Raw genomic sequence first — 27,658 nt, forward strand, 5'->3', positions numbered from 1 at the left:
GTAAAGTCAATAAGTAACGCAAGAGTTAGGTATAAGTAAGAATTTATGTAGATAATTTTACAAATAAAATTATTTAACGTACCAAATATGTTCTAATCAGCATAGTTGAAATCGGGATCTAAATATTCTTCAGTCATCAAGGAATTTGACTCGTTCTCAACATTATACTCAAAATCGGGATCTAAATATTCTTCAGTCATTAAGACATCAACCAAATTGTGACGACCTGACTATAGTGACATTTGTCTATAAGTTTGAAACTTACCCGTCAATTCAGATGCTAATTTCGTTATGTTTTCTAATGGAAGAAATTTCTCTCCCGCACGTTTTTTTTTCCAATAAATAACTATATACACTATTTACAACTTTTTTCTCTGTAAAATCTAAAACTTTCGGCATGATTATTGCAGTCTAATAATAATTCACACGAAACTAGACAAAGCAATGTTTACATTGTCAATATTGACAACTATCATAGAGGGTAGATGTTGTCTATTATTAAAATTGTTGCCATTGCTAGAAATTAGTACCAACAAATTTCTGTAACATGGCGCACCCTCAATAGATCCAGTACGGATATGATGGTCGTTCTTGTCTACGTGACAGCGTGATAAAACGGTGTCCGTCACTTTCTTTCCCATGGTGTTAAACAGTGACAGTTATTTTATCACGTGGATAAAGATGGATAAAGCTATCCATAATAGGCTGGCAGGGTTCACCTATAAAGATAGATGATGCGTCCCGTCGAGTTGAGGATGGGAGCCTATTTATTACTCGTTTGTGTTCTATAACCTAAACCTAATCCTAGGTATACCGACATAATATGTATTTTCAAAATATTATTTTGGATTCTTTCTTTACATCAACCCTTTGAACAGCTTGAATATCGTGTACGTCATATTGAATCTTGTAGGATTGCACGAAGGTTAACATTGGGCTGTAGCAGCGTGCGTTAGTTTACGTCTTTGGCGGTTATAGGGTTAATCAAACGATGAAACCTAGAAGTACTTGTCTCTCTCTCTCTCTCTCTCGTAAGGAGCGTTAGGATGGGCCTCAGCGAATGTCAACGAAATATTTAAATAAACATATTGTACCTTCTCACACTAATATGTAAGAGTGATAGAGAGACAGTAAGCGTTTCGTTGTCGCAACAATTGGCATCTTGGCTAGGTCCCCTGACGTCAATCCAAAGACGGATTACACAGACGCGCCCCCGCATCGTTCCGTTCCGTTCATTAACCCTGCTTTCTTTCGTCGTAAGCTAATTTGACAGTAATTGTTAGTTTAGCACTTACCGCACTCATGTATTATTTATAATAACGCAACTTTGAGTTGCGGATTAATTGCGTTGTTTCGTATGGTACTGGTTTAAGTTGTTTGATCCTTTTACGGTTCGTGAAATACTTTTTTAACCTCTTTTGGATGTGAAGTTGGCAATCAGAATTCGGAAGTTCGGAACTGCTGGATAAAGTGCTCAATCCACTAGTGGGTTAGCGTAGGGAGCTGCCAGTGATCATACTAGAATATAATATCTTTATACAACTAGAAATGTGCCAGAACTGATCCTGAGCTACTACAAACCTTTGTAGGTCTTGGCCAGAACAAATTCCATATTAAATTTTGTAATAGGTAGTATTATTTATTAACTAAATCTCAATCCAGCTGTCAGAGCAACTTTCCCTAAGACGTCATCTTCCATAATGGCGTAAATGTCCGAGTTATACTCGTACGAGAAAACTCCAAAATTTATCGTCAAAACTACCGGCTTCTAAATCGTGTATTCAAATTTTTCACATAACACCGGTCATGTTACGTGAGCGAGGTTATAAAAATGTGGTGTTTGTGGGCGCTGGAGTCCAATGGATTATTATTTACGTCACCATAAGTAGATGGATTAATAATACGGAACGTAGACTTCTACTAAACAAAACTAAATTACGGACTTATCAAGGTTCATATTAAATAATATGGTAGGTAAGATGTAATTTATGTCAAATTCACTAAGTGCTAAGTAATTTCTGTTCCTTGTGTTCCCTTCCACCCATATTAACTTGTCAAGTTGTCACACTTAAATCGTCCATCATTTAATTAAATCATTATTAATTTTGACGACCGGTCTGGCCTAGTGGGTAGTGACCCTGCCTGTGAAGCCGCGGTCCTGGGTTCGAATCCCAGTAAGGGCATTTATTTGTGTGATGAGCGCAGATATTTGTTCCCGAGTCATGGTTGTTTTCTATGTATTTAAGTATTTGTATATTACATATATATATCGTTGTCTGAGTACCCACAACACAAGCTTTCTTGAGCTTACCGTGGGGCTTAGTCAATTTGTGTAATAATGTCCTATAATATTTATTTATTTATTATCAATCATTGCTGCCATGTATGTAGTACTAGCGACAAACCTTCCTCTTGAATCACTCTATCTATTAAAAAAACCGCATCAAAATCCGTTGCGTAGTTTTACAGATCTAAGCATACAGACAGACAGTCAGACAGCGGGAAGCGACTTTGTTTTATACTATGTAGAGATTCTTAATATTTTTCGAATTAATTTTAAAGAAAAGAACATTACCAATTTCTCTTCCATCCCAACAATTACTCACAAACTAATTTGCGCTAATAACATCAAAACAGATTCGCACTAATAGGTTTTTATCAACGAATTGTCTAAATGTTTCACATAGCTCAAATTCTTGAACAGTGTTCCAAACGGCTTTCTCCGTTGTCAAAGCATTGTAAACGAATGAGCGATGTTGCGCCGAAGTTCCCAGTTAATTTGTTATGATATGTGCAAGTATACTGGAGAAATTTTCAATTTGCTATTGCTGATGTTGACTTTAACATCAGATAGCCAGACGGTATGACCTTTAAAGAGCGGTACTTAGATTTTACAATTTGTTGTGGTTTCGATATTGTTAACAGATCTAGAATCCAGAATAGTATAGAGTTAGTATCACACGTGTGACACTAGGGTGCTCCACGGGCTCAAATAAATAAATAAAAAATCATTTAAGTACATATTCCGTTAAATAGTACAACATAACACTCTCATGGCTGGGACTTCCTAGTAAGTATGTATAATACTTGTGACAGGAAGCCTCTGAAAATCTTAATACCTAATCAATTCTACTTCAGTTTTGAATAATAGATTATCTTGTTACAGGAAAAGCAAAGGCCACCGATCTACAACCCAGAAGACTATGCGGCATCCCTTAAAAAATGGGGCAAGAAGACTGGCGGCGGCAGCCTGTACGAGCTCGAGCAAGATCCAGGGAAAGCACGCACGCTACCCAACCAGGGTAGCAAAGACTTCAGGTAATGATGCCTTTCTTTTTCCCTGATTGTGTACACCAATTAACTAGAACTTCTAAGAAATGGGGCAAGAAGACTGGCGGCGGCTACGAGCCCGAGCAAGAGACAGGGAAAGCGGGTACGCTACCCAACCAGGGCAGCAAAGACTTCAGGTATTGCTTTTCTTTTTCCCTTATTGTGTACACCAATTAACTAGAACTTCTAAGAAATGGGGCAAGAAGACTGGCGGCGGCTACGAGCTCTAGCAAGAGCCAGGGAAAGCACGCACGCTACCCAACCAGAGCAGCAAAGGCTTCAGGTATTTTTGAAGTGAAAACTTCTTTAGCGGCGCTGTGCACTTTTTGAGGTGGGGAAAAAATGTTAAATTCGCGACAGGTCACTTGACCGTAAGACGTAAGACGGACACGTGACCTGATCGAAAAACTGTTACAATGTCATTGAGTTTTCACTTCTGCCGGCACTCCCGGAGTGCAACCCGTTTTTTTCTATTTTTGTACACAGATCATATAATAGGATTTCTAAGAAATGGGGCTAGAAGACTGGCAGCGGCTGTGATTCGCACTTACGAGTTTTGTGAGATATAAAAGTAAATTACCTATAGGCGTTTGAAAAGTAAAAGTCACTTCCATCTGAATAGTTTTCCATAAAAGCATGTTACAATCAAGTCTTTTCATTTTATTCACCGACCAAGTATGGAATTAGAAAGTATTTCTTTGTGCTACGTACGTATTATTAAAATAATCGTGGATCATATTTGGGATACTTATTCTCAACCTCACCGAAATTTAAAATTAAGTGGCAGGAGACAAATAGTCAATTTGCACCGATTAGCTGACAAGTTGCTAAAAGAGATCAGTGCAAATCATATTTCTTATATTTATTTTTTATTTATTCAGCTTCAAGCCGATAATTGGCAGGAAACGGCGCAGGATCGGGAAAAATGGTATGCTCTCGTTTCGCAGGCCAAGATCCTCTTTGGGTCGCTGAGCCGTAATAGTTAGTTATTTATTAGCCTATTTGGTGTCCCACTGCTGGGCAAAGGCCTCCCCTCGTTTCCTCCACTCGACCCTGTCATCGGCATTTTCCCACCATTTGGGGTAGAATGCGTCTAAGTCGTCCCGCCATCTCCTTTTCGGTCTGCCTGCACCCCGGCCTGCACCGTTACATACACGTGCTTTGAAATTTTGGTATATTTTCTGTCTTTACTGTAACCGCTTTTATTAATCCGATCACATTGACTCGAACCTCTTAGTTGAAACAATATACCTAATGATATTCTTTCATGTTTTTACAGAAATCCATGCCTCGGTATGGGCGAAGAGATGAGCCTGCGGCAATTCGGGACTCCGAGTGAGCTGCTCACCAAGTTACGAGCTGATCTAAGACTTTCATTCCCAAGGTAAGATCTTATTTTTTCATATTACCTAAGAATCTAGGTATGTATTTATCTAATAAGTATATTATATCGTCACTCACCATGAGTTGTACGCGGCCTTAAACGCTAGCGACTGCAGCTGCGTCAACTCAAACGCACTGCATCTCGCTTGCACCAAGGTCAGTACAAAAATGCATAGAAGCAATGTTTTTCTTCGTCGAAAAACAAATATTAGGTAGGTACATCATTATTCACTAGCTCATAAAGAATCTCTTTATTCTTTAAAAACTGATAAGGAAGTGTCATTTTAGCCATAAGAGTGGCAAAGTAATTTTATGTACATTTTGAGTTTTTTCTCATGGCTGATTGAATTTATTTTAGTGCCCCCGCCTAGTCGAGCAAAACAAAGAGGCACAGCCGTACCATCCTTTTCTCGAAGCGATTCAGGCCATTTTCGACGTCCTGTAATTTTGTGCTGGCTTATGTTTTACAGTACCTAGACCAAGTATTTTAATCGCATTGGTGAGGTGAAACATTTTGTGTTTCACTCGGCAGCAAACTTTGTTTAACCCTCGCTACGGTCGAGGTTCAATTTTGGAATCTTTCGTTTACTCGTGTATCAATAATTAGCACGAAGAGTAAACACTAAACCAACAACTTTGCCCCCTTGTAAAACAAATAAACTATTGTGTTATAAAAAATATACGATACCTATACCGTTATGCAAACCAGCAAACCTGTACATATTCAATTAAGTATAGTAGGTACATTACATACCTAGGGAGGTGAATTCGTAAATGCTCCAGATCGCAGGTGTTTGTGGCCCGAACCGAAGGTGAGAGCCATAAATATGCGATTTGGGGCTTTACGAATTACCGCCCGTGGTTTGTCTAAAGTTTTACGTCTTGCCTTGGCCAGGAAGTGAGATTTTCTCGCGTAGCGTGACGTAAAGTATTTTAATGACTGCAACATGCAATCAATAACTATTTTGTAATAAATACATAAAATATTTCTCAAGGGAACTAGATACATAAGTGCACTACTTAGTTTTATAATTAAAAAATAGTTATTTTCGATACAAGTGCGAAAAAAAGGAAATTCGAAACGAGTGGCGATAAATTAAAACACGACCGAAGGGACTGTTTTAAATCGACACGAGTTACGAATTACCTATTCGCACGTGTATCGAACAACGTTTTACAGTACATATGGCACTTTAAAGTTTCGACATACGCACGAAAAGTGCTATTATACGCAGTAGTGCGGAAAAGTAGCCCCATATGTACTGTAAAACTTATTTTCAACCCAGTATTTATGTTACCTTAATGCCCTTGATGCCCTATAAAACCTCTTAGGTTATAAAATGTGTTACACTTAGTAACTATTTACTTTGTGCGACTATTTAATGGTTTTACAAACTATTAATGATTATGGTTTGCGCATAATGAACCTCTTAGCCATTATTTTACAACCGTTGTAAAATACTTAGTTTAATGCCTTCAGTAAAATGCGATCGAATATTTAGTTCAATCTAATTATTCGATGTGAATTGTAGTAGTTTATGTGACTGCTACATAATGAAAGGCATTAAAATACGAGTGTGGGTTTGTTTAGGTATAGGTACCTACCTATTCATAAAAAAACATCACAGGAGTGTTTTAAATTTAATGCATAATTTATTACACTGTTCCAAACAATGCTTTATCTGCACACATATTTTAAGCTCTCTATGATGTGTTCAGGGACCGTATGTTACGACCGCCACATTGATCACAATTTTAGACGACATTTCTGTGCATAAAATTGCGATGCATTAAACTTCAATAAAGTTACCCTACCATCCTACAGTAGCTCTTAATTCTTAATTTTACGGCATTATTATCTTTAACACAAACCTCACTTAATTTTACTGGCTGATCAGACCTATATTACACACTCGTATCTGTAGGCACTTAGAACCCATTAGGTTCAGGATAATCTTAAGATCGTAAAGTTTATAATTTTATTACCAACAGAGGTAATTAATTCAAAGTGTATTTTATTTTATTACTATTAATAACTATACCTCGGTTTACAACGCTGTGTTATATCTATAATAAACTATAATTTCTCAGGTATTAACTTCTCACTTTATCTTCTTTTTGCGAAGTATCGCTTTTTACTTTATATCCAATAAATTTTATTAACCATATATAATTCTGACATAATTATACATTCACACAAAAGAGTTTGAACGTACCTACGAATCCTTTTTACGAAACGAAATCGTTTTATATTTTTATAACGCCTGTCGATATTTATTAATTTTATTATTTACATTTAATAATTTTATATCATAAAAATTATATACAATACAAGCATGTACAGCTACTGATCTTGGTCGATTAAATTATTGTTGCCATTTTAGGGACAATAATATTTCATTGATGACTTGTTTATTTTTCATCTGAATAAATCATGTAGCTTCTTCGGCATTCGCAGAGCAGAACCAAATACCTAACCATGCATAATTCCTACTTTTCAACCTGAAAAAGCGGCCAAGTGCGAGTCGGACTCGCGCACGGAGGGTTCCGCACCATCAACAAAAAATAGAGCAAAACAAGCAAAAAAACGGTCACCCATCCAAGTACTGACCCCGCCCGACGTTGCTTGACTTCGGTCAAAAATCACGTTTGTTGTATGGGCGCCCCACTTAAATCTTTATTTTATTCTGTTTTTAGTATTTGTTATTATAGCGGCAACAGAAATACATCATCTGTGAAAATTTCAACTGTCTAGCTATCACGGTTCGTAAGATACAGCCTGGTGACGGACGGACGGACGGACGGACGGACAGACAGACGGACAGCGGAGTCTTAGTAATAGGGTCTCGTTTTACCCGTTGGGTACGGAACCCTAATAAAAATTAAGCACGACAATGCAAAAGATAAACACGCTCGAGTTAAAACTGCATTACAGAAGTGCATTATATTATAAAGTGGCGCGTTTCTAATAACGAGGGAGTCCTAATTACATCTTACTCGGATAAGCGCAGTTAGCTTATTTGCCATGGCGGCGTTAGTGGTGCGGGGGATACGCTGAAGCGGACAAGGACTATTTGTGCGACACAAACATACTACCTTAATACTAAAATGTCTGGGAGACCGAGCTTTGCTCGGAAAACATATAAAAACACAAAAATGCGCGTTTTCCCAGAGATAACACCTAGCTAGATTAAATTTTCGCCCCCGAAAACCCCCATATAGCAAATTTCATCGAAATCGTTATAGCTGTTTCCGAGATGCTCAAAATATGATTTATACCAAAATTGCTCGTTTAAAGGTATAAGATATAAATGAACACAACGCCTATGTCTCGTTTTATTTTGCATTAGAAAAATAGTAAACACCATTTAGCAAGCACCATTTTCATGGTACCTACCTAAGTCTATTTACAAGTTTACATGGTAAACATCCCGTAATTAAATTTATTGTAAGTAATTCCAATTTGCCTGAAGTTGTGTATATTGTGTATCTTTACTGCAGGTAAATTGAATCCATAGCTAGCGAACGTAGTTCAGATAATTCCCTTTAATTCTCGCTACCGCTTGTACCTTAGTCCACATCTCAGCAGTTTTTACATTTCAAATTGCCAGGACGAGTGATTCCGTGGCAATTTGTGACAGAAATGTTTCTTATGCCGCCAAATTATATGGCAGTATTATTGCACCGTGCCATTCCGGCCTAATGGTGGCGTGCCATACTAAATGTACACTGGAATATATTCACTGGGGTACTGTATACAGGGTGAGAAGTCCAAGTGGGTTAGATGAATACTTGAGGTTATGGGAATAAGTAACCTACTATTACGTATTGCAATCACGTTTGCGTCCGGGCGTCATCTAGTACTCACATCACGTCTACCTTTTACTTTACCATTTAAATATTTAGCTCTTTAATTAATTTTGTGATTTCAACCATCACAATACCTACCAATAACCATTTTCGGTTATTTCAACGGGGAAAATCACCCAATAAGGTACCTACTTTTTGATGTGGATTATGGTATTAAATATCGACTTGGACGAAATGTCCAAAATATGTAGGTACTTACCTACATGATAAAGACTTCAAGATAATGTGCTATTTTTATAAATCGATGCTAGGTAGCGTTAGCTTAAACTCATCTTTAACTAAACAAATGGTATATTTTTGCTTATATTTAATAATGAAATGGAATAGGTTGATATTCTTATGTCTACGTTAGTTAGTTCTCTACGTTGTTGTGACATCACAGTCCCAACCAAAATAATATCAAAATTATTTGCTATTTTCATTGAGATTACAATATAAAAGTCAAACTTGCATGTTTTTCGCAAATAAATGTGCCTTAATCGCACTTTTATTAATAAAATTTAGTTACCCTACGTTTAACTTTATATAGTCCTTTAGACGTAATTTTATGCCCGTGGTGCCCATTATAAATTGTTTTCCCGTTCACCCTCTATAGTGTATACCAAGAGGGTATTTCGCTTTATATTCATTTGTTTTATTTCGTTTAATAAGCGCATTTATGACAGGGGAATGGTTCAGTGGCGCCACGCTATAGTGGAGATAAAATTATGATGTCTAATTAAAGTTGCATTTCGAGTTTTTGTTGATACTGCTGAGATATGAAAGTTTAATATAAAAGATTAAAAGTGCTTACAGGTTTTAGTCAGTTTTCGTTTTAATGCGAATATTTACCTTTACCAACAAAGATTGGTAGGTAATATTGCACATCATTCTCAGGTAGATTAGAAGTTTCTTATAAATAACAGGAGTCCTTTATTATATTACGAATATAGTTTAAGTTTTGCGGCAATTTGATTGGATTGCGAGCATAGTTTTTTTTTTTTTTAATTTAAATACATAATTGGGTTCAACTGCAAACAGAGACGCATACAAACTTATACGCAAGGGTACATGAAAGAACCTACTAGGGTGAAGGGTACATAAAGGGTAAAAGAATACGCTGATACTTATTTCTACTACCTACCACTTACGAGGAGTATGAACTTACGTCGCTTCTACAAATGACGGTTTTCACGTTTCAGTTTCGTCCAAGAGTTCGCCTGCGAGCCGCTAGATGGCGTGACGCTACTACTGGAACTCCTGCGTAACGTGCAGCTCAGCCAAGTGGGGGAGGGGGCGAGAGGCCCGCCCGCCGTGCGGCGGCGGCCGCTGCTTGATGAATTAGCTTGCTTGTAAGTCAACGTTTCTGTTTTATGTAAGAGTTATCCTGCTAGCCGCTAGATGGCATGCCGCTACTACTGGAACTCCTGCGCAACGTGCTGCTGAGCAAAGCGTGGCCGGAATTAAAAGGGGGTCTTCTGGGGGGATTCTGGCTGCATCTTTCAACTAGCGGTCGTCATCTTTTAGATGTCTTCTCCGCTTGCACTGAAACATTCTGAGCTTTGTCGGCAACACTGGTTGTCTTGGCGATCATCACATTTATAACTGAAACAACAAGTGTAACTATCCAAGGCTGCAGTTAAATCCTACTAGAATACTCTCTAGAACCTTTTGATTGATTGATTGATTGATCATTTATTTGTCAATAGTGAGTACCTTCACTATTCTTATCAGCGTATTGTCAGGCGTGTCTCACTCCGCGATTTCGTCGCTTTGCTACAGGTAGCTAAAAGTACATCCGTTTGGCCCCAATTTTGGGTAAAGCCATAAGCCGCGCGTGGCGCTGTCGCCACCTAGCGGCCATATCTGTGCTGATCGTAACAGACGCGTTTTATTAGAGAGTGAGTCTTCTGTACTTAGTTTTATTATTTATTGTGGTATTGTTTAATTTTTCAGGCAATGCCTCTGGAGTTGCTGCAGCAGATATCCTGACTGCGTGAGGCGGCTGGTGGCTGGTTCCAACGGCGTCTACACGCTCACTGTGTGCATCATGTCCACGGTCAACAAGTCCAGGGTGCTGGCGTTACAGGTCAGTGCTCAGTGAGCCTCTAAAGCAGTAGACACCCTGCGTGAGGCTGGTGGCTTGCTCCAACGCGTCTACACGTTCACTGTGTGCATCATGTCCACGGTCAACAAGTCTAGGGTGCTGGCGTTACAGGTCAGTGCTCAGTGAGCCTCTAAAGCAGTAGATACCCTGCGTGAGGCTGGTGGCTTGCTCCAACGCGTCTACACGCTCACTGTGTGCATCATGTCCACGGTCAACAAGTCCAGGGTGCTGGCGTTACAGGTCAGTGCTCAGTGAGCCTCTAAAGCAGTAGATACCCTGCGTGAGGCTGGTGGCTGCAACGGCGTCTACACGCTCACTGTGTGCATCATGTCCACGGTCAACAAGTCCAGGGTGCTGGCGTTACAGGTCAGTCCTAGTCCTTGAAACACTAATTTCTTTATACGAGTATATATTCAATAAGCAATCTACTGGTTTACTTAGGTTGAGGAATGTAACGAGGGCTATGATTTGTAATCAGTCTTGTCAACTTGTTATCGTCTGTCATTAAAGGTCCTCATACTCGTAGTACCTACACGATCGAAGGTTCTCTCCAACATGGGTATAGGTACATTAAAACCTACACAAAATTTTATATTCTTTGAATCTAAAACCCTTTGATCACCAAAGACGTCAACTGACTCTCGTGGCTACAGCCCAATATCAACCTTTGTGCATTCTGGCAAGGTTCACGCTGCGCGCACGATAGGTGTTCAAAGGATTAAAAGGACAGTCGCTATGAGATTCACATTAGGGTTAAATATCCATTGCTAAACAACGACTATTCCATTACAGCTGCTGACAAAATCCTGCTACCCACCAGCGAGCGGCCACACCGTGGTCTCCGAAGCCCTATCAACCCTCCGCCTCCGCTACGGCGAACCTGTCCGCTTCAGATTCCTCGTAGGCATGCTCCAAAGCACTGGGGGCTCGGGAGACTTGCAAGCAGCAGGCCTGGCCTTCATAAATGCGCTGCTCTGCAGTGCCCCTACTCCGCAGAGGAAGCTGTATATACAAGCGGAGTTGGAGCAAGCTGGATTCGATATTGTCACTTTGAAGAAGGTAAGCAATGTGGTATGTATCGTCAACGGAAGTAATTAATATTAATTTAGTCATTAGAAAAACTATTCAACTCAAGGACTTAATCATTAGAGAAGCAGCAGCTATAGTATTGCACTGCATATGTTTTATTAAGCATTAAGTATCAAAATGAGCACAAATTTCTTGGTAACCTCAAAGTAATATGTGAAAAACCATCGATAATCCCCCAAGTCATTAGGGCATGAATGCCTAAGTTGTTTGAGAAATTTATTCGAGAAATTTCATCATTTCAATCATTGACCTTAATCATAACAGATCGTTTCAAATAAATGAACATCTATTCCAAACGTAAATATGTAGGTAAACCTACACACTAATAATACTACCTACACAAATAATAAACATTTTGTTTATTATTTAAATAATAAACAGTTTTTAAATTTTATTCCAGCTTGTCACAAAACTGCCAAGCACCAATGAACAGGTGACGAAAGAAATAGAAAGCTACGAGAAACAATTGATCGACATCGACACGCTGAGCGAGAAGGCACATGAAGCGCAGAGGGAGAAGGACGATCTCAGGCACAAGCTGGACTTGCTCGAGAAAAGGGTTAAGGTGAGGCAACGAGTGCCTATCAATATTAAGACAATAGATGTTAAAGATATAATGTAGGTAGGTACTTCAGTAAACTTAAAAGTGGTAAAACACTATCGCACCGCACCGGGACCTTGGAGCGTCGCACCCATAAGTGAGAGCGGGAAAGAGATATCTGTTTAAACTTCTCACTTTAAAATCCACTGTGTTCCAGATCAATTCAGTTCAACAAATCAGGAATTTGATTTACATCCATCTGACAGAAACTGATTTAAAAATCGATGACAATTATTACAGCCTTTACCTTGTAAAATCGAAAACTTTTGTACCTAAGATCCAGAAGAATCCAATCGAGATTTATAATAATTTGTTTACCTACCTTCTACAGATTCTCCAAGAGGAAAAAGGAATCCTGCTCTCATTGGAGAAATGTTTGAAGGAAAAGTGCTGCGAGCTTCAAGAAGAGGTGTCAACGTTGCGCTCGGAGAACGGCAACTCCAACCGCAAGAAGACTTACGTGGTCAAGAAAAAAAACCCGGTTCACAAAAATAGAGGTAAGTTTAGACATCAATAACAAATACTACCTGAAGAACCTACCTACCTATAGGTACCTGAAGAAGGTTTTCCTAAGTGTTATAGAAACCATAATATTATACATTAGGTACATCTGTCATAAGTAAGAGATCACGATTCTCACATTCCTTAAAAAGGGAAAAATCTACTTATCAGTAGTCTAAGTTAATTTGTAAAGCACTTTTATAAACCTACACGCTTCTTTTATCTATTCCAGATGAGTCATCGCCCCCAGAAGATGAAGGAATAAGTTCCTCAGAAAGATCTCTGAGTCCTGAAGGCGATGTGCAAAGAGAATCCATGGTATACGAGGTATTTAACGTCAAGAACGAAACCTACGATATGATGAGAAATAAGCGCAATCTGCACAAGAAATTAGAGGCCACGAAAAAACATGACATCCAAAAGTCATCAGATGATGAAGAAGAAACAACAATAGATGAAGTTATACAGGAACTAAGAAATATAGTCAATGACGCCGAATCTGAACAGTATGCTAAAAACAGGACCTACGACGACAAATCGTCCAGGTGCAACGAAACTTCTGAAATCAATGTCTCCGTTCATGCCATGGAATGCCAGAAACATCGACATCTTGAGAAGGAAGATTCAATAACAAGCACAAAACACAGCATCCAGATAACGAGTAGTACAGAATTCTTAAACGAAAGTAATGAAGATGACGAAGAGTCTAAAATTGTGCCGAGTAAAATATTCCCGCACCCACCAAGAAAAGCCAAGAGCTTGATACATTTACTCGTCCCACCGGCTGACCAGGGTTTGCTTTATAACAAGCCTCCTGATTTGTACGACGATACATACTTCTCCAGCGACGAAGGCTCAGATTCCTTACTCAGCGCCTCGCGCTGTCAAAATCCCATAGTTAAGAAAAACTCCGTTTCAAGTTTCGATTTTAACGAATGCCGGGCTGTCTTCAACTCGATAACTGAGAAGGAAAAAGAAGATAATAGAGTAAAACGCTCGAGAACAAGATCCAGAGAAGAAAGCAGAAGAACGTCTGTTAAAAGAACGGGGTCATTTCAAACGTCTGAAAAAGGTTCTAGACAGAGAGAGTACATTGACAGCATGTTTTATAATGAAACGAATAATTCCCATATTGGAATTGGAACACCCCTTCAAAGATCTAATTCTAAGTGCAGTCGGGTGGATGAAATAGTAAGCTTGATTGAGTCTAAGAAACTGACTAAAAGCTTGGATAGGATTGATGAAGGATTGAATTCAATGGTAGATATCGTAATGATGAATGAACCGAAGAAACCAGTGTGGCCTTACGAGAGGAGACAGAGATCCTGCTCAAGAACCAGTAGCGACGCTGGCAAAGAAAGCCCCTTGATTCCAGTGACGAGATCGAATAGCAAAAGAAACGCTGTTAACCCGAGATACGATTCAAAATCGTCGAGCAAAAAGGATGAGCCAATCAATAAGCCTGATTCTCCGCAGAAATTTTACCTGCCGCATCCCAAACTGAGTACTGGGTCCTTTGAAAACGCGTCGTCATATAATAACTCGTTTCTTATGAAGCGTGGTCATGTTAACGCAGGGTTCTATTCTGGGCCCCACATCATGAGAGATGCACCAGCAAGCATGACTAGTCTAGTAATGACTGGAACACACAGCCATTCTGATTTAAAGCGGACTTTGTCCCCTATGGGGTCTTCTGGTTATGGCATTCACAAGCTGGCAGATGTGCCTTCAGGATTATATTGAAACTTCTATATTTTATTTGTACTCAAAACCAACGATTATTTTAAGATTTGTGTACCTACTTTGACTAGTGCAATATATACCCGTATTGGGAGTGTCGATTAAGGGGTCTCGATGTAGGTATAATGTAAAATAAGTCTTGCGATTTAGTGGAATCTTGGTAATTTTGTATGTAAGCAAAATTGGCTTAAGATCACAAAACTTTCATTGCGATCAAATTTTTTGTAACATCTTTCTTTCTTTGTATATTTCTCAAAATTGTTCAGATACTTCTGAAATCTTTGGATGTTTATCTATTTTTTTTATTCTTTCTTAAATGTACTTATTTATAAGTTAAGGTTATTGCTATGTTAACATTAACATATTAAAAGTGTTTGATGAAACTATCTCTTCTTATTTTATGCTTTCCTATAAAATCCAGCAGTAATTAAAAAGTATTATGATTTAAATTCTACATATAATTTGCTCCATCAGATTTCAATTCATCCTCACTAAAATTCTAGTGACGTCGAGTCATTGAGAAAAAAAACGTAAACAAACGTAAAACAACACAATATGTTTACTTACAACTGCAATGTTTATTTATCAAAGAAAACAATAGACAATCAAACCAAAACACGTTGAAACGGAATGTTTTATATATTAGGTAAGTATAAATACGGATTACATTCATACTATACTGATCAGTAGTTAATACGCCATCTACAGATGAACACGAAGGTTCTTCTGGTTATTTTTTTGAGGTTATTCGGCGAAGGAGTGACCGGTCAGATGAGAAACCCTAATGTAGATATATTCGACCTCACGCACCCTGTTGTGTGGAAAGACATGCTGAACATTTACGAAGAGATTAATACAACGCAACTTAAACAATGGTAAGACAAATACCTATAAAACTAATCTACATTTATATTTAGGTACTTACAGTCAGCAGCAATAGTTCTTAACAATAAAGTCACGTTAAGATCATTTTGATGCTGCTGCAACCAGCGGCGTATTTTAATCTCATTTAATCATTTATTTCATTTCTTATTTTATTAATGTTAGACCCATTAAGTTACCCTATTTGATTTATGTGTGCCAATTTTGATTCGTACGAGTAAGTACGAGCTTCCTACAGAAGTCGCCCCTGATTGGCCGCGCCTATATCCTCTACCAACAGTACCTACCTACTTACTTAGACGCCTAGAACTAGATGCTAGATGGCTATTTTCCAATTTATAATTTCCTTCTTTTGCTCTCGACCACCGTAGCACGCGCACACACTGTAGCGTTCCTCTTTGACACTAAGAGAGTGTTGGCCTGTGGTCGTAAGTATATATATATGTATAGTTTGTCAAAGGACTGTCTCGTTTCAAACATAAACAGTGAGAATCATACTACCTTTGTCTGTGTCACCAGTATTAGCACCCAAAAGAAAAATATGAGTAAGTATAGTTTTCCCGGTTCTTACTGACAAATTGGTTTGACCAACTATAACTATGAAACAAGCAGCCCAGTTTCCCCTCTAATCAATTTCCAGGCAGCTCTGCTTCAACTGCGGTTTCCCCGAAATGGGCACTGCCATTCACTATCAATACTTCGGGTGGAATGCCTTAAAGCCAGGAGCTATACCCGTTCAGAAGTTGCTGACCAGGCGTAAGTTGATTTAATATTTAGTATTAGAACAACGAAATAACGAAGTGGTATTTCTGTAACTGTTTATTTTACCTTACCTGGACAAGGCTAAAGATCCCATACTTGAAGCGTCCAGGCTCATTCTCTGAAAACACGTCTGCGCTGCGACTGTCTAATTGCCACGATATTTTTCATAAGTATACTTATTTGGTATTGGTCGTGGCCGCAGACATATTTTTTGAATGCCGGAATAAAAACAATAGGCAAAGTCGGTAAACAATTGCTTTAGTGTAAGTGTAAGGCCTGAGTGGACGCTCGAGTTGGGCGTGCAGCGGGGCGGGGCGTGCGGCGTGCACGGTGCCATCATATAGCGGCCGTCTCCATACTAAATAATACGGCTAAATATGGATGTCGTAGTATTTGTATGGAGACGGCCGCTATATGACTGCACTGCTATCGGAGGAAACCAAAGCTTTAAGCGTACGGCGGGGCATGCAGTGTGGCGTCGGGCTCACAACTGATTTGAGCAGCGTGCACTAAGGCCGCTCCTATACGTTTGCATTTGTTTAACATGCACGCCGCACGCCCCGCCCCGCTGCACGCCCAACTCAAGCTTCCACTCAGGCCTTACACTTACACTTTGTCTACCAAAATTTCAAGAATAGATCGAGTCTAGTGTAGAGTTGCTTTTGGTGCTTTAAATTTTTATGACTTTCCGGCGCTGTTCTTTTTAACTCACTTTAAACCTTAAAAGTGAGTACTTTAAGCTAGGTTACCTACCTAAGTAAATGACATGTTTATGTTTGGAGATGAAAGTAATACATATACTAAGATGTAAGTTTTACTTACGTCTTTAAGGAGGGACACAGCTATACTACAAAATGAGAAATGAATATCGTTATCTCATTCTAACATCTAACTTACAAGTGTATCTCAGGCCTAACGATTTACCTCAACCTTCGTTGATTTCTATCTTCCATTTTTCCAGTCATAGTCATAGACATAAGTTCCCTCACGAAAAGCGATCCAAATTTCGTGCTTACTCTGGACGACGCTCGCCGCTGGCTCACCGTGGAACAGGGACCATTTCGGCCCACTCTTCTCTTGTTCAAGTTTGGATGGGCCGATCACCCGTCGTATGGTCTGAATTACAAATGTTACTGTCAGATGCCTGGTGAGTTTTGGCAAAGTGAATTGATTCTAAGTGTAAGGCCTGAGTGGACGCTCGAGTTGGGCGTGCAGCGGGGCGAGGCGTGCGGCGTGCATGTTAAGAGCCAACAGGAGCTAAGATTTAAATATTTTAGGTAAATATACCCGTCTCCCTAACGGAAGCGGCTCCTAAAACTAGTGCGATAAGGACAAGGCGAAAAATCCTGAGCAAAAATATCAAAAATCGAGGTTTCATACTCGACTGTTTCCTCCTCCAAAACTTAACCAATCGTAACCAAATTTGCAAATCTAAATGATTATGACATTATCTGTGTCGGACCGTTTTGCTTTTTTGACTAATTAATGTCAGTTTTGAATAGCACGACTCTCATTGCGGCATAGTCAATTAGGCCATTTTTGAAGGGCTCTAGCGCCTTAAAAAACAAAAATATCAAAAAAAGCAAAACGGTCCGACACAGATATTGATAATATTAATCTGTGTTGAAAAAATCATTGCTCTAGCTTTAAAACCCGCGGAGGAAACAGTCGAGTACGTTTGTATGGAGAAATGACCACTCCTGTTGGCTCTTAAAGAAATGCAAGCGTATAGGAGCAGCCTTAGTACACGCTGCTCAAATTACTTGTGAGCCCGACGCCACGCTGCACCACTGCACGCCCACTCAGGCCTTACACTTAGAAAAAAACGTGCCCTTTAGTTTGACATCCAAAGAGATGGCGCTGTACTGCGCCATAATTATGTTAGGGTAAAAACGGGACCCATTACTAAGACTGCACTGTCCGTCTGTCTGTCACCAGGCTGTATCTCATGAACCATGTCAGTTGAAATTTTCACAGATGATGTAAGAATTTTTTCTGTTTCCGCTATAACAACAAATACTGAAAAGTACGGAACTCTTGGTGGGCGAGTCCGGCTCGCACTTGTTTTTCATGGACTTACTTAATTTTATTTCCAATCGGTTGCATGCTTGCATGTTACCTATAGGTAACATTTGCAATTATTGCGTTTACAAAAAAATTTTTTAATGAAAAGTTTTTAATTTTAAATATTTATTAAACCAAATTCATAGCCACACCAGGGGGACGGGTTTGCCAAATGTGGGTTTGACAAAGAGGGAGTGGTCAAATCCTTAAAATTCGTGGACGTAATTTATGAATGACTTATTTTGCAGCGCTTTCACATTAAACATTTCAGTAGGTTGTCTGTCTCGTTCTCCGTCTCTGTCTGTTTCGCACGTACGAAAGCGACGCATGACACGACAGGTGATAAATATGCGACCATCATTGACGTATGTCTTAGGACTGGCCTTACGGGCAATAAGAATGGGGACACCGCTACAACGCGATTGGTTGACAAGTTCGCATGACGCGGGCGATTGGTCGCAATTAGTTCCGTTACACTGCACGATTGGCTCGAATTCGTGAATGACACCGCTGAACTAGTACCATTTTAATGCCCATAAGGCTCGTCCTGAGATATATGTACCTACCTACGTCAATGGTGACCATGCTAACCGTGCAGGAATCAGCTTCGGTCTGGCGGCGTGGATAGCAGTCAACCTGAGCCACGTGGTGGGTGTAGCCACAGACACACCCAGTCTGGAGTCGGAGGAGACACGGAATGCGACGGCTAAGACTGTATCGGCTCTGTTTGGCAAAAGTGGCGTTTACATGATAGAAAATGTGGATGCGAGGAGGAACTTACCAGGCGAGTAAAGTACCTAATACTCTATCCTCTTAAGGCGCTCTGTACAAAGTTGACCTATTTTTAATTAGAACCTTGCTATATAGTAAATTGGGATCAATTTCGCTTGTCTGAGAAAGCACAATAAATCGAAAATGAATGAAAATAAATGCTACTTTATTTAATTCATGAAAGATTATAATTAGATTGCAACGAATATGTACATTGTAATGTACATAGAGGCTATAATTCGTTTTTTTAGCATTCGAAAAGGGTAAAATAATCTTGACGTCTTTTTATTGAAAACAGTTAAAAAAAATATTTACCTACCTCTCTACTTATTGTGACCACGAACGTACTAACGTTACGTTCGAAACGTCAGGCCATCAGCAATATACCTATATCGGAGAGGCCGCAACTCTCAAAATATCTGAACATTAGCGCCTTAACTATAGGGGTGTTCAGACATTTGTGAGCACCTTGGCGGCTCCGATATATCTGATGGCAACTGTAGTACGCGATTAAGTCCCGTATTATGAGTGAAAATCGTGTTAATTTAAATCAAAAAATGCTGAGGCCAAAATTTTCTTGGGTGAATTGGGGCAGCGTTTAAGGGAGAGAGGTCATGACCCTCGTTCCGGGTCTTTCATGATGCAGAGGCTGTCCATCGCGGTTCAACGTGGCAATGCGGCGAGCGTGATGGGCACCTTTGCGTCTGGAAGGGCGCGGGACGAGTTGTTTGACTGAGTTATGGCCTTGTTGAGTTTAGTTTTAATTTAGTTTATAGTTAACTTTAATGTATTTTTAATGTAAATTTGTTAATTTTCTTATTATAAGTATAATAAATTGCATTTTTTTATTTTTTTTTATTTCAATCAACAAGTTCTTGTGTTCTATTCTAGAAAAGGGCTGCATGGCGTTGGTTTCGCCCATGAAGGTTCTAGATGGGAATTTCGTGCCGTGCCGCTTCACCGCCTTCTGCCCGCGCCGCCGCCAAGATAAAGTGGAGATAATCGTCGCTCCTCGACCTCACTAAATATCCATAGACACCCATAAACCAGAAATTTACACCTAACCCAGGATAATTAATACCTAAAGTTTTAGTAAGCCTTTTTTTTGCCTTAACCTCCTGGGTCCTGGGTACATATAACGGTGTAAACAAATACGTTGTCCATGTGTGCAAATAAATGAAATGAAATATTACGTCTAACCCCCAGACGCTTATAAAAAGGTCTTCCATTGTGTATTGAGTCTTTGTTTTGACAAGTTTTAGTTTGTGGGCGGCTAAGGGTAAAAAGGGTATCAAATGAAACATTTCAAATTGAATAAATAAGCTTTATTTTTGGCCAAACTATTACATTCCATAAAACTTTACACATCTATTGAAATATTCCATTATTACAGTAAAGTAACAAATAAAAATCGTAAAAAATATAGCACAAACTAAGAATAGACCCAACATTTGAAAATAGACACTCTACAAAGAAGTAAGTGATCCCACATCTAGTCTAAAGAGTCATTTAAATCATCTAAAAAAATAAATGTCAAAAGGTATGGACGATAATTTCGGTACGATATCGTGATGGCTCGGCATATTCGGGCAATGAAGGAAAATAGACGAACGAAGTGGTTCGCAATATGCCTCTTAGTGTGAGGCCTGAGTGGACGCTCGAAGCGGAGCGTTCGGCGGGGCGTGCAGCGTGGCGTCGGGCTCACAAGTGATGTGAGCAGCGTGCACTAAGGCCGCTCCTATACGTTTGCATTTGTTTAAAATGCACGCCGCACGCCCCGCCCCGCTGCACGCCAAACTCGAGCGTCCACTCAGGCCTTACACTTATTGTGTCACGGTCTTTCTAAGACACTATTAGAGTAGGTATACAGATAACAACGTGTCGATACTTGCGTCCATCCTAAAGGGAATCAAGCATTGGGTCATAGAAGCATATTGACCGTGTAAATAGCAAAAGGATGTTACAAACAGTGGCGTTCGTTTTGAGATAGGCAGCAAGTTAAAACATATGGCAGTTAGCTATAAGAAGTACTTCAGAATGTTTATAGGGATTTGACAATTGAATTATTTAAGTTTAAGTTTTACACTTGCGGTCAATTTCAATTTAATTTGTATTGATAGTTGAGTTACTGTTTAACTATGAAACGAACGCCACCGGTAACCGTTACTATTAATATACTAATAATGAAAAATGAAAATACTTCCTTATCACTTTTTACTAAATTACGATTTGATTTCATAATCATCATTTGTATCATTACAATACAAATAGTAAAAAATCATGAAATTGAGTTGCGAAGAAGTTATTTTATTGTATATTTAAGACCAGAATGTTTTACAGTAGAGCACCCTCTTTAGTATTTTGTTAATCTCGAGGCCCAGACTAAAGGTGTTAATACTGTAAACAGCAAACATTTCGGAAGACCAAAATTATTATTATTAAATGTAAAGTAAAAAAAAAGCTGAGCAAACCTTAAGTCATAGGAACAGCGTGTAAAACAGTAGTTTAACTGGGCCTCGAGCGTTATAAGTACCTATATGAAGAAATTCTAATTTAGAAGAGAAGAGCTACTGTCACATGTACATCTCAAGCTACGAAAGATTGAGAAATTATTGCAGAGTGACCAGCCTCTCCAATGAAAATACACTTTATTGCAAACACTTAAGGTCTAATATTAAGAAAACCTCCGGCTTATAAGAATTACAGATACTAGCGTATATTGATGTACAAAATGGGTACTGCAAAATCTACTCCACAATTAAAGAAAGGGAGACATGTTGATTTAGGAGACCAATGGCGTCGTGCCTTAACACATTCATTGCCACCCAGCCAAACAAGACATCCGCGCCAGGCTACAAAAATTTCGTCATATAAAGCTGTAGTACCACGATCCGTATCGGGTCGTCCGGCCTGGGAACGAAATCATAAAATACCCGATACCTAGTCGGGTTTTCGGCACTGAATGTGTTAAAAATGATTCATCCTATACGCTAGTTTCTTTAGTAATTCTTAACCCCTTCCATACTTTAATACTTTCATAATTATTGCCATGATTAACATTAACTGGCACTGATTTGCGTTAGAATTAAGCACTGTGAATTACTAAAATATAGCTTTTTTGGTGCACCAATGTTCTTATATACGTTTAACACTACATTTTTGGTGAACTGTGTAAGCACCAAACGATACAATTTATTTTGTTTACTGAATAAATTGTCCAATACTTAGTAAAAAAGTAGTTACCTGTCCAATCCCACGATATGACGTCACCCATAAGCGTTCTGGCTCATATATGAGCCACTGGGAGCTGACAGATTAAGATAGACACAAGTATTTTATTTGCTTTAAAGCAACTACAGTAAGCAATTTGTACGCTTACACAGAACACCGATAATCGAATATATACCGTCAATAACTTTCGAGACAACGTATTGCCGCATACAAGTACAGTCGAAAAAATAACGTTCTTACACCCCTAGTTTATCCATTCATACGTCAGTCCTGACATTATTTCCTTGACCATAGAGAAAAAAATACATAGAGTGCTCACTCCATACATCAGTTTTAGTACCAAAAAGACTATTAGCATCTAGCATCGAGTAGCGGAACTATCAGTACTGCTACATCTATTGTCAAGTAGCAGTACTGATAGTTCCGCTACTCGATGCTAGATGTAGACACTGAAATTAATAGTCTGAACTGATGTATGGAGCGAGCACTCTTATCTTACTTATTTCTCTATGCCTTGACTGTACCATCATGCATAGACTAGCTTGCAGCTTGGCTTGAAATGCTTTTTACAAGGAATGCTAGTTGATAGCATATTGTGTCGCTAGCGAGTGGGCTGACTACTAAAATTTGTATACTATGTTTATTCTACAATACTTGTATATACGATAATAATTAAAGTAATATTGTGATGACCCAGCTAGCAAAACGTAATAGCTATCTGATTGTTTTTTAATAGGGATTTGTTTCATTATTACTTTATATTGTAAACAACACTTTTATTGTATTTTATAGCATTTACTAGCCGAGTATATTCTAATAAACGATAAGTAAATACATTGCATATATATATCGATCTTTTATACTCCTAATACTAGGGTATGAGTATTTGAATGTAGGTATCTAATAGGTACAAAAATATTGTAGGATTCTTCGTAATCTACTTTTAATTTTACATACACTAATAATGGTTTCATTAAGGCTCATGTATGATCTACAGAAATTAGGGAAAATGTCATATATATTTATTTTTGTATATTATTATTGAAAAAGTATAAAGGTACTATCAAAAAGGTACAAGCGAATCCAAAGCTTTCTTAAACACTTTAGCTTAGTGAGGGTACGATATCTGGTTTTCAATAGGGATTAATAGTTAATACTAAGTGTTGATTTGACCAAATGTTACTAAATTTCCAACTCTATGTTTATTTTTATTTGTTCAAAACAGGCCTAAATGAAATTTGATATAATTTTTAATTTCTAGAGTAGAAAATAAATGAAATATTGATATACCTATACCCAGTGACTCTTAAATACTAAGTTTGTCAATATTTAATATTTCAGTCAGCCACCTTTAACGACACAAGTCTAACGCGGTTATCTCACTTATGCGAATTTGCACGCCGCTCTGGTGTATGAGCGTGACAGCGCTATGCGCGTAAATAGCGATGTCCCGCTCGGACATCGGAGCGGCGTGCGAATCCGCATCTGAGTAAAGACCGCCTAAGAGTCGGGTACTGGATTGTTAGAGTTAGAAGTATGTATCCAATTGGCAATTGAAAGTAACATGAGGGAAACTTAAGTATATTATGTCTAACATTTTATACTGAGTATAATTTAAAATTGGAATTTCTTGGCTTAGAGGAGAACGGGAGAGTAAATACAACTAAGAGTATATATAAAATGCCATAATTTTGGACAAAATACCATTATAATCCATTTGTTTACATGCCTACATATTCAAATAAGCACTTTTACAGGCAAGGCAATTGGACACTGCGGTCACTTTTTTTGTAATTTGATAGAAATGGTAGCCTTTGTCCTAGTATGAACGCTACAAGGATTTCACAGTTACATGGAACAATAGAAAATGCTCGCCTGACTACATGACAATTGGAATACTATGTATTACATCACTGATATACTCAAATCAAGATAACAGGAATCGCAACCATAGGCATTCTTATTATTACTTTTGTGTAAGTATAGCCTCGTAAGACCCACCATATAAAGTTATATATTTTTTAATTTGAACCTTATTCTATAAGTAAATCAGGACGAATTTAGTTTGTTTTAAAAAGCAACGAAACAAAAGAAATGCTACTTTATCTGGTACATGATAGGTTCAAATTAGATTGCACGAATATGTATATTATAATGTACCTACATTTAGTCTCAGGATGATATAATTCCATAGATTTTTGTAACCGGATCTCCCGTCCCATTTCAAAATAAAAATCGAACCACAATCCCAATGGCACTTCAATCCAGTCTCTTACCAAGCTTAGTCCTTCCAGTCCTTCTTGATTTCGAAGCTCCACTCCCACTGCAGGTGCACGTTTTTGTCGTCGTCCGTGAACAGGCTGTTGACGGTGTAGGACCCTCGCGCCATCATGCCGGACGGCGCGTCTTCGGGGGGCGTGGTGTACGATTGGATCTCGGTTTTTGGGGGGTACGAGCCGACCATGTGGGTCATTTTGTCCACTGAAATAGAAAACATATAAAGTTGAGTCAAAATTAATATTGGAAAATGATGATACTGCTGCTTCGGAGTACAAAGCACAGTGGAAAGATGCCATATTTGTGATTGGATATGAAAATGTTCTGTTTTCGACGATAACTTTTTATTGCGCTAACACAAATCTATGAATTTTAGTAAGGATCTTGGGAATCTGTTCAAGATATATACCAACCAAATTTTAAGATTCGATACCATAAACAATTATCACCATAAAGGAGAAAATTCTCATGTCCATCCGCAATCTACAAGTATGGCGTCGTTCCACAGAGCTGCAGCGGTATCATGGTCGCGTTTTTATCACCTGTCATGTTCACTTTCGCCCATATTTCGCACATACTTGTTAGAACGTGACTGACATGGCGACAAATGATAAAGAGCCGGCCATCTTAGCCCCTCAGGGTGTTCACTTTCAAACGTTGTATTGTATATCAGGTTGTGTTATATCATGTTATATCAGGATATTGATATTAACACATTCAGTGCCGAAAACCCGACTATCGGGTGTTTTATGACTTCATTCCCAGGCCGGACGACGACAAAATTTTTGTAACCTGGCGCGGATGTCTTGTTTGCCTGGGTGACAATGAATGTGTTAATAATATCAGGCGTTATTAGAATTGACATCTAATCTACCGGAGATAATAACTGAGAAAATGTCAAGAGTTGGTAGTTTGGCCTTTCTACGCCAAGCGAAAATGTACCTATAGGTATTAGGATCGTGGGACGCTCGAGATTAAAATTTGATGGTAGCCCTAAGTGTAGCCAATAGGTATAATTGCATACAATCACATGCGATAAGCATGAGTCAGGGTGACGATGACACGGCCGTGTCGCCACGCGATGTGATGTGACTAAATTACGACCGAGTACTATCGGTGCCGGAAATCTTGCAACATGTTTTTCTACTACTGGATCAAAAGAGACATAATCTTAAGTAACCTCCTGATTACTGATAATCTTTAGAAAGAAAAAAAGAAAAATATATTTATTTACGTCAAACCAAACCAGTTAATTACATAGAATACATAGATGAGACAGTCCTTTGACAAACTGTATTTACAATTTAATGGCGTTATTCAGAGATGTCTGTCATTTGTGTTTTTAGCAAGTTTTCAAGTCTTCAGTTTTTTTATGAATGAGGATGTTGGTATACAAGTGTAGTAGATATGGTGTAGTGGTGTGGTGTGGTGTTTAAGGCTAATCGTTTCAAATTATATGGCAGGTCTTACTTTCTTTACATCTTTACAAACTGCACTGAAGTACTTTTCCATTTGGATTTAATTAGTACCACGGGTAGGACCGTGGGCCCTACGTGGTTAAGGTGCGGTTTGTTAGGTACTTTGCGGTCCCAATCTGAATGTAAAATTGGATATTAAATCAGTCCGTTCATGTTATTTCTACCCTTTATGTAGCAAAATAACACAAATACGAAAACCACTGTTAGACGACACCGTCGTATCTAATCTATCTAATACCTTTAAACGAGCAATTCTTGTATATTTATTTATGTGTACCTATATATATTTCGGGGATCTCGGGAACGGCTCTAACGATTCGATGAAATTTGCTCGGGGGCGAAAAATCGATCTTATACCATGTACTCAGGAGCATAAAACAATACACCAAGAAAGGGTAGCGCAATGTCATGCTATGTCTTGTCTACATACAGACTAACTATATGCATGGAATGTGCATTACATGCGCATGAATCAATACCAAGAGGTACGTACCGGCCACTGTCCGAAGGAGCGTGGAACAATAAAGGTATATGTTAATGATATGAATAGTAAATGTATAACATAATAGTTCATAGGTCGAACTATAAAACATTGGGGTAAAAACCAGTCTCTTAAATAGGTCACAAGAGTGACAATACTGAATAGGGTAAGCAATTGTTACCATATAAATAAGTTTTTGGCAAAAATTTCATTTTTGGTACAAGCTTTTATCGCTGACTGTACTTTTCTTACGACAGACAACTAATACTCATCGAGACAAGACAAACTAAAAACCCCTAACACAATTAGGTTGCGTTGTTTCATCACAGAGTTCCTATGGCCACCTCCTGTCTCCATCGTCAGATCAGTTCGACAGTACCATCATATTTTTGTATTGTCATCAGAACTACATATAGCTGCCAATTTTCATGACGCTACGATCCTTGGAAGATGGTTAAATTAGTTACCTTTAATTCCATTACATAGTTACATACAGGTCTCGACCTAATAAAAGCTTGTTAAAAATTAGGAGCGTCTGAGCGCTTTTGCAACTAACTTATCAGTCTTTTGATAGTTTTACGCCTCATTTTAATATAGCTGAGAGTTCATTTTATTTATAAATAAGAAAAAAATCACAGAATTAAAGGTGAAGTAAATATATATCACACATGGCCTAATATGATCCTGATTTTCGCTGAAATCGTCGCCATATTTTGGGCTACTACTACTACTAAGTTACGGGTAAGGTAGTTTAATAATAATTTTAATCCGATTAGGCATTCAACTCGCCCCACTAAAACTTAAACTTACTACGAAAACACAATTGTTGTTGACGCAATATAAATTTCATCGATCACTCGAGAAACTTACTTGCAATATATGCAAATTGTATTTCGTCAACATTCGTTCCGAAGTGTCCTCAACTTTCACTTCTGGATCTGCCCTTGTATATTTTAACTAAAACCAGGTAATTATTTGAACTAAAATGAATTTTGGATAAATAATACTCAAGATATCGCCTAACAACCATGGAAATTGCACTCCTATTTGACCCTGAGACCTATAAGTTACAACGTATCATAATGCAAAGTGGTGTCAAAACACATTCAGTG

The 27,658-nt window shown here is 38.5% G+C and overlaps 3 protein-coding genes across 7 annotated transcripts in view; 2 read left to right on the top strand and 1 right to left on the bottom strand.

Moving 5' to 3' along the window:
* Positions 1 to 14,986, top strand: part of LOC134650969 (uncharacterized) — a 140,461-nt gene extending 125,475 nt beyond the window's left edge. For 3 of the 5 annotated variants that reach the window (XM_063505929.1, XM_063505931.1, XM_063505932.1), the window contains 8 exons: positions 3,167 to 3,318; positions 4,610 to 4,714; positions 9,765 to 9,914; positions 10,519 to 10,651; positions 11,462 to 11,740; positions 12,159 to 12,323; positions 12,691 to 12,856; positions 13,093 to 14,986. In XM_063505929.1, the coding sequence (XP_063361999.1) occupies positions 3,167 to 3,318; positions 4,610 to 4,714; positions 9,765 to 9,914; positions 10,519 to 10,651; positions 11,462 to 11,740; positions 12,159 to 12,323; positions 12,691 to 12,856; positions 13,093 to 14,603 (2,661 nt within the window). In that variant the 3' untranslated portion in view covers positions 14,604 to 14,986. Of the gene's footprint in view, positions 1 to 3,166; positions 3,319 to 3,521; positions 3,614 to 4,609; positions 4,715 to 9,764; positions 9,915 to 10,518; positions 10,652 to 11,461; positions 11,741 to 12,158; positions 12,324 to 12,690; positions 12,857 to 13,092 lie in introns of those variants that run through there. The other 2 variants (XM_063505930.1, XM_063505933.1) reach the window with 2 other exon arrangements.
* A 385-nt stretch (positions 14,987 to 15,371) lies between these two features.
* Positions 15,372 to 20,104, top strand: LOC134650814 (uncharacterized). The gene is made up of 5 exons (XM_063505747.1): positions 15,372 to 15,475; positions 16,123 to 16,238; positions 17,206 to 17,391; positions 18,907 to 19,092; positions 19,971 to 20,104. Exons 1-5 carry the CDS (start codon positions 15,372 to 15,374, stop codon positions 20,102 to 20,104), a joined length of 726 nt encoding a protein of 241 aa, XP_063361817.1.
* A 4,394-nt stretch (positions 20,105 to 24,498) lies between these two features.
* Positions 24,499 to 27,658, bottom strand: part of LOC134650977 (rho GDP-dissociation inhibitor 1) — a 34,496-nt gene continuing 31,336 nt past the window's right edge. The window contains exon 5 of the mRNA XM_063505943.1: positions 24,499 to 24,791. Coding sequence (XP_063362013.1) covers positions 24,592 to 24,791 — 200 coding nt within the window. The 3' untranslated portion in view covers positions 24,499 to 24,591. The remainder of the gene's footprint in view (positions 24,792 to 27,658) is intronic.

This window comes from Cydia amplana, chromosome 9 (genome assembly GCF_948474715.1).
Source record: "Cydia amplana chromosome 9, ilCydAmpl1.1, whole genome shotgun sequence".
Classification (NCBI taxonomy): Eukaryota; Metazoa; Arthropoda; class Insecta; order Lepidoptera; family Tortricidae; genus Cydia; species Cydia amplana.

What these genes read in the sequence shown, in the direction of transcription:
- LOC134650814 (XM_063505747.1), top strand. Translation starts at nt 15,372, where the DNA reads ATGAGAAACCCTAATGTAGATATATTCGACCTCACGCACCCTGTTGTG. An exon ending in TCAGAAGTTGCTGACCAGGC is followed by an intron (nt 16,239 to 17,205) that starts GTAAGTTGATTT and finishes CCATTTTTCCAG; the next exon opens with TCATAGTCATAGACATAAGT. An exon ending in ATGTTACTGTCAGATGCCTG is followed by an intron (nt 17,392 to 18,906) that starts GTGAGTTTTGGC and finishes CTAACCGTGCAG; the next exon opens with GAATCAGCTTCGGTCTGGCG.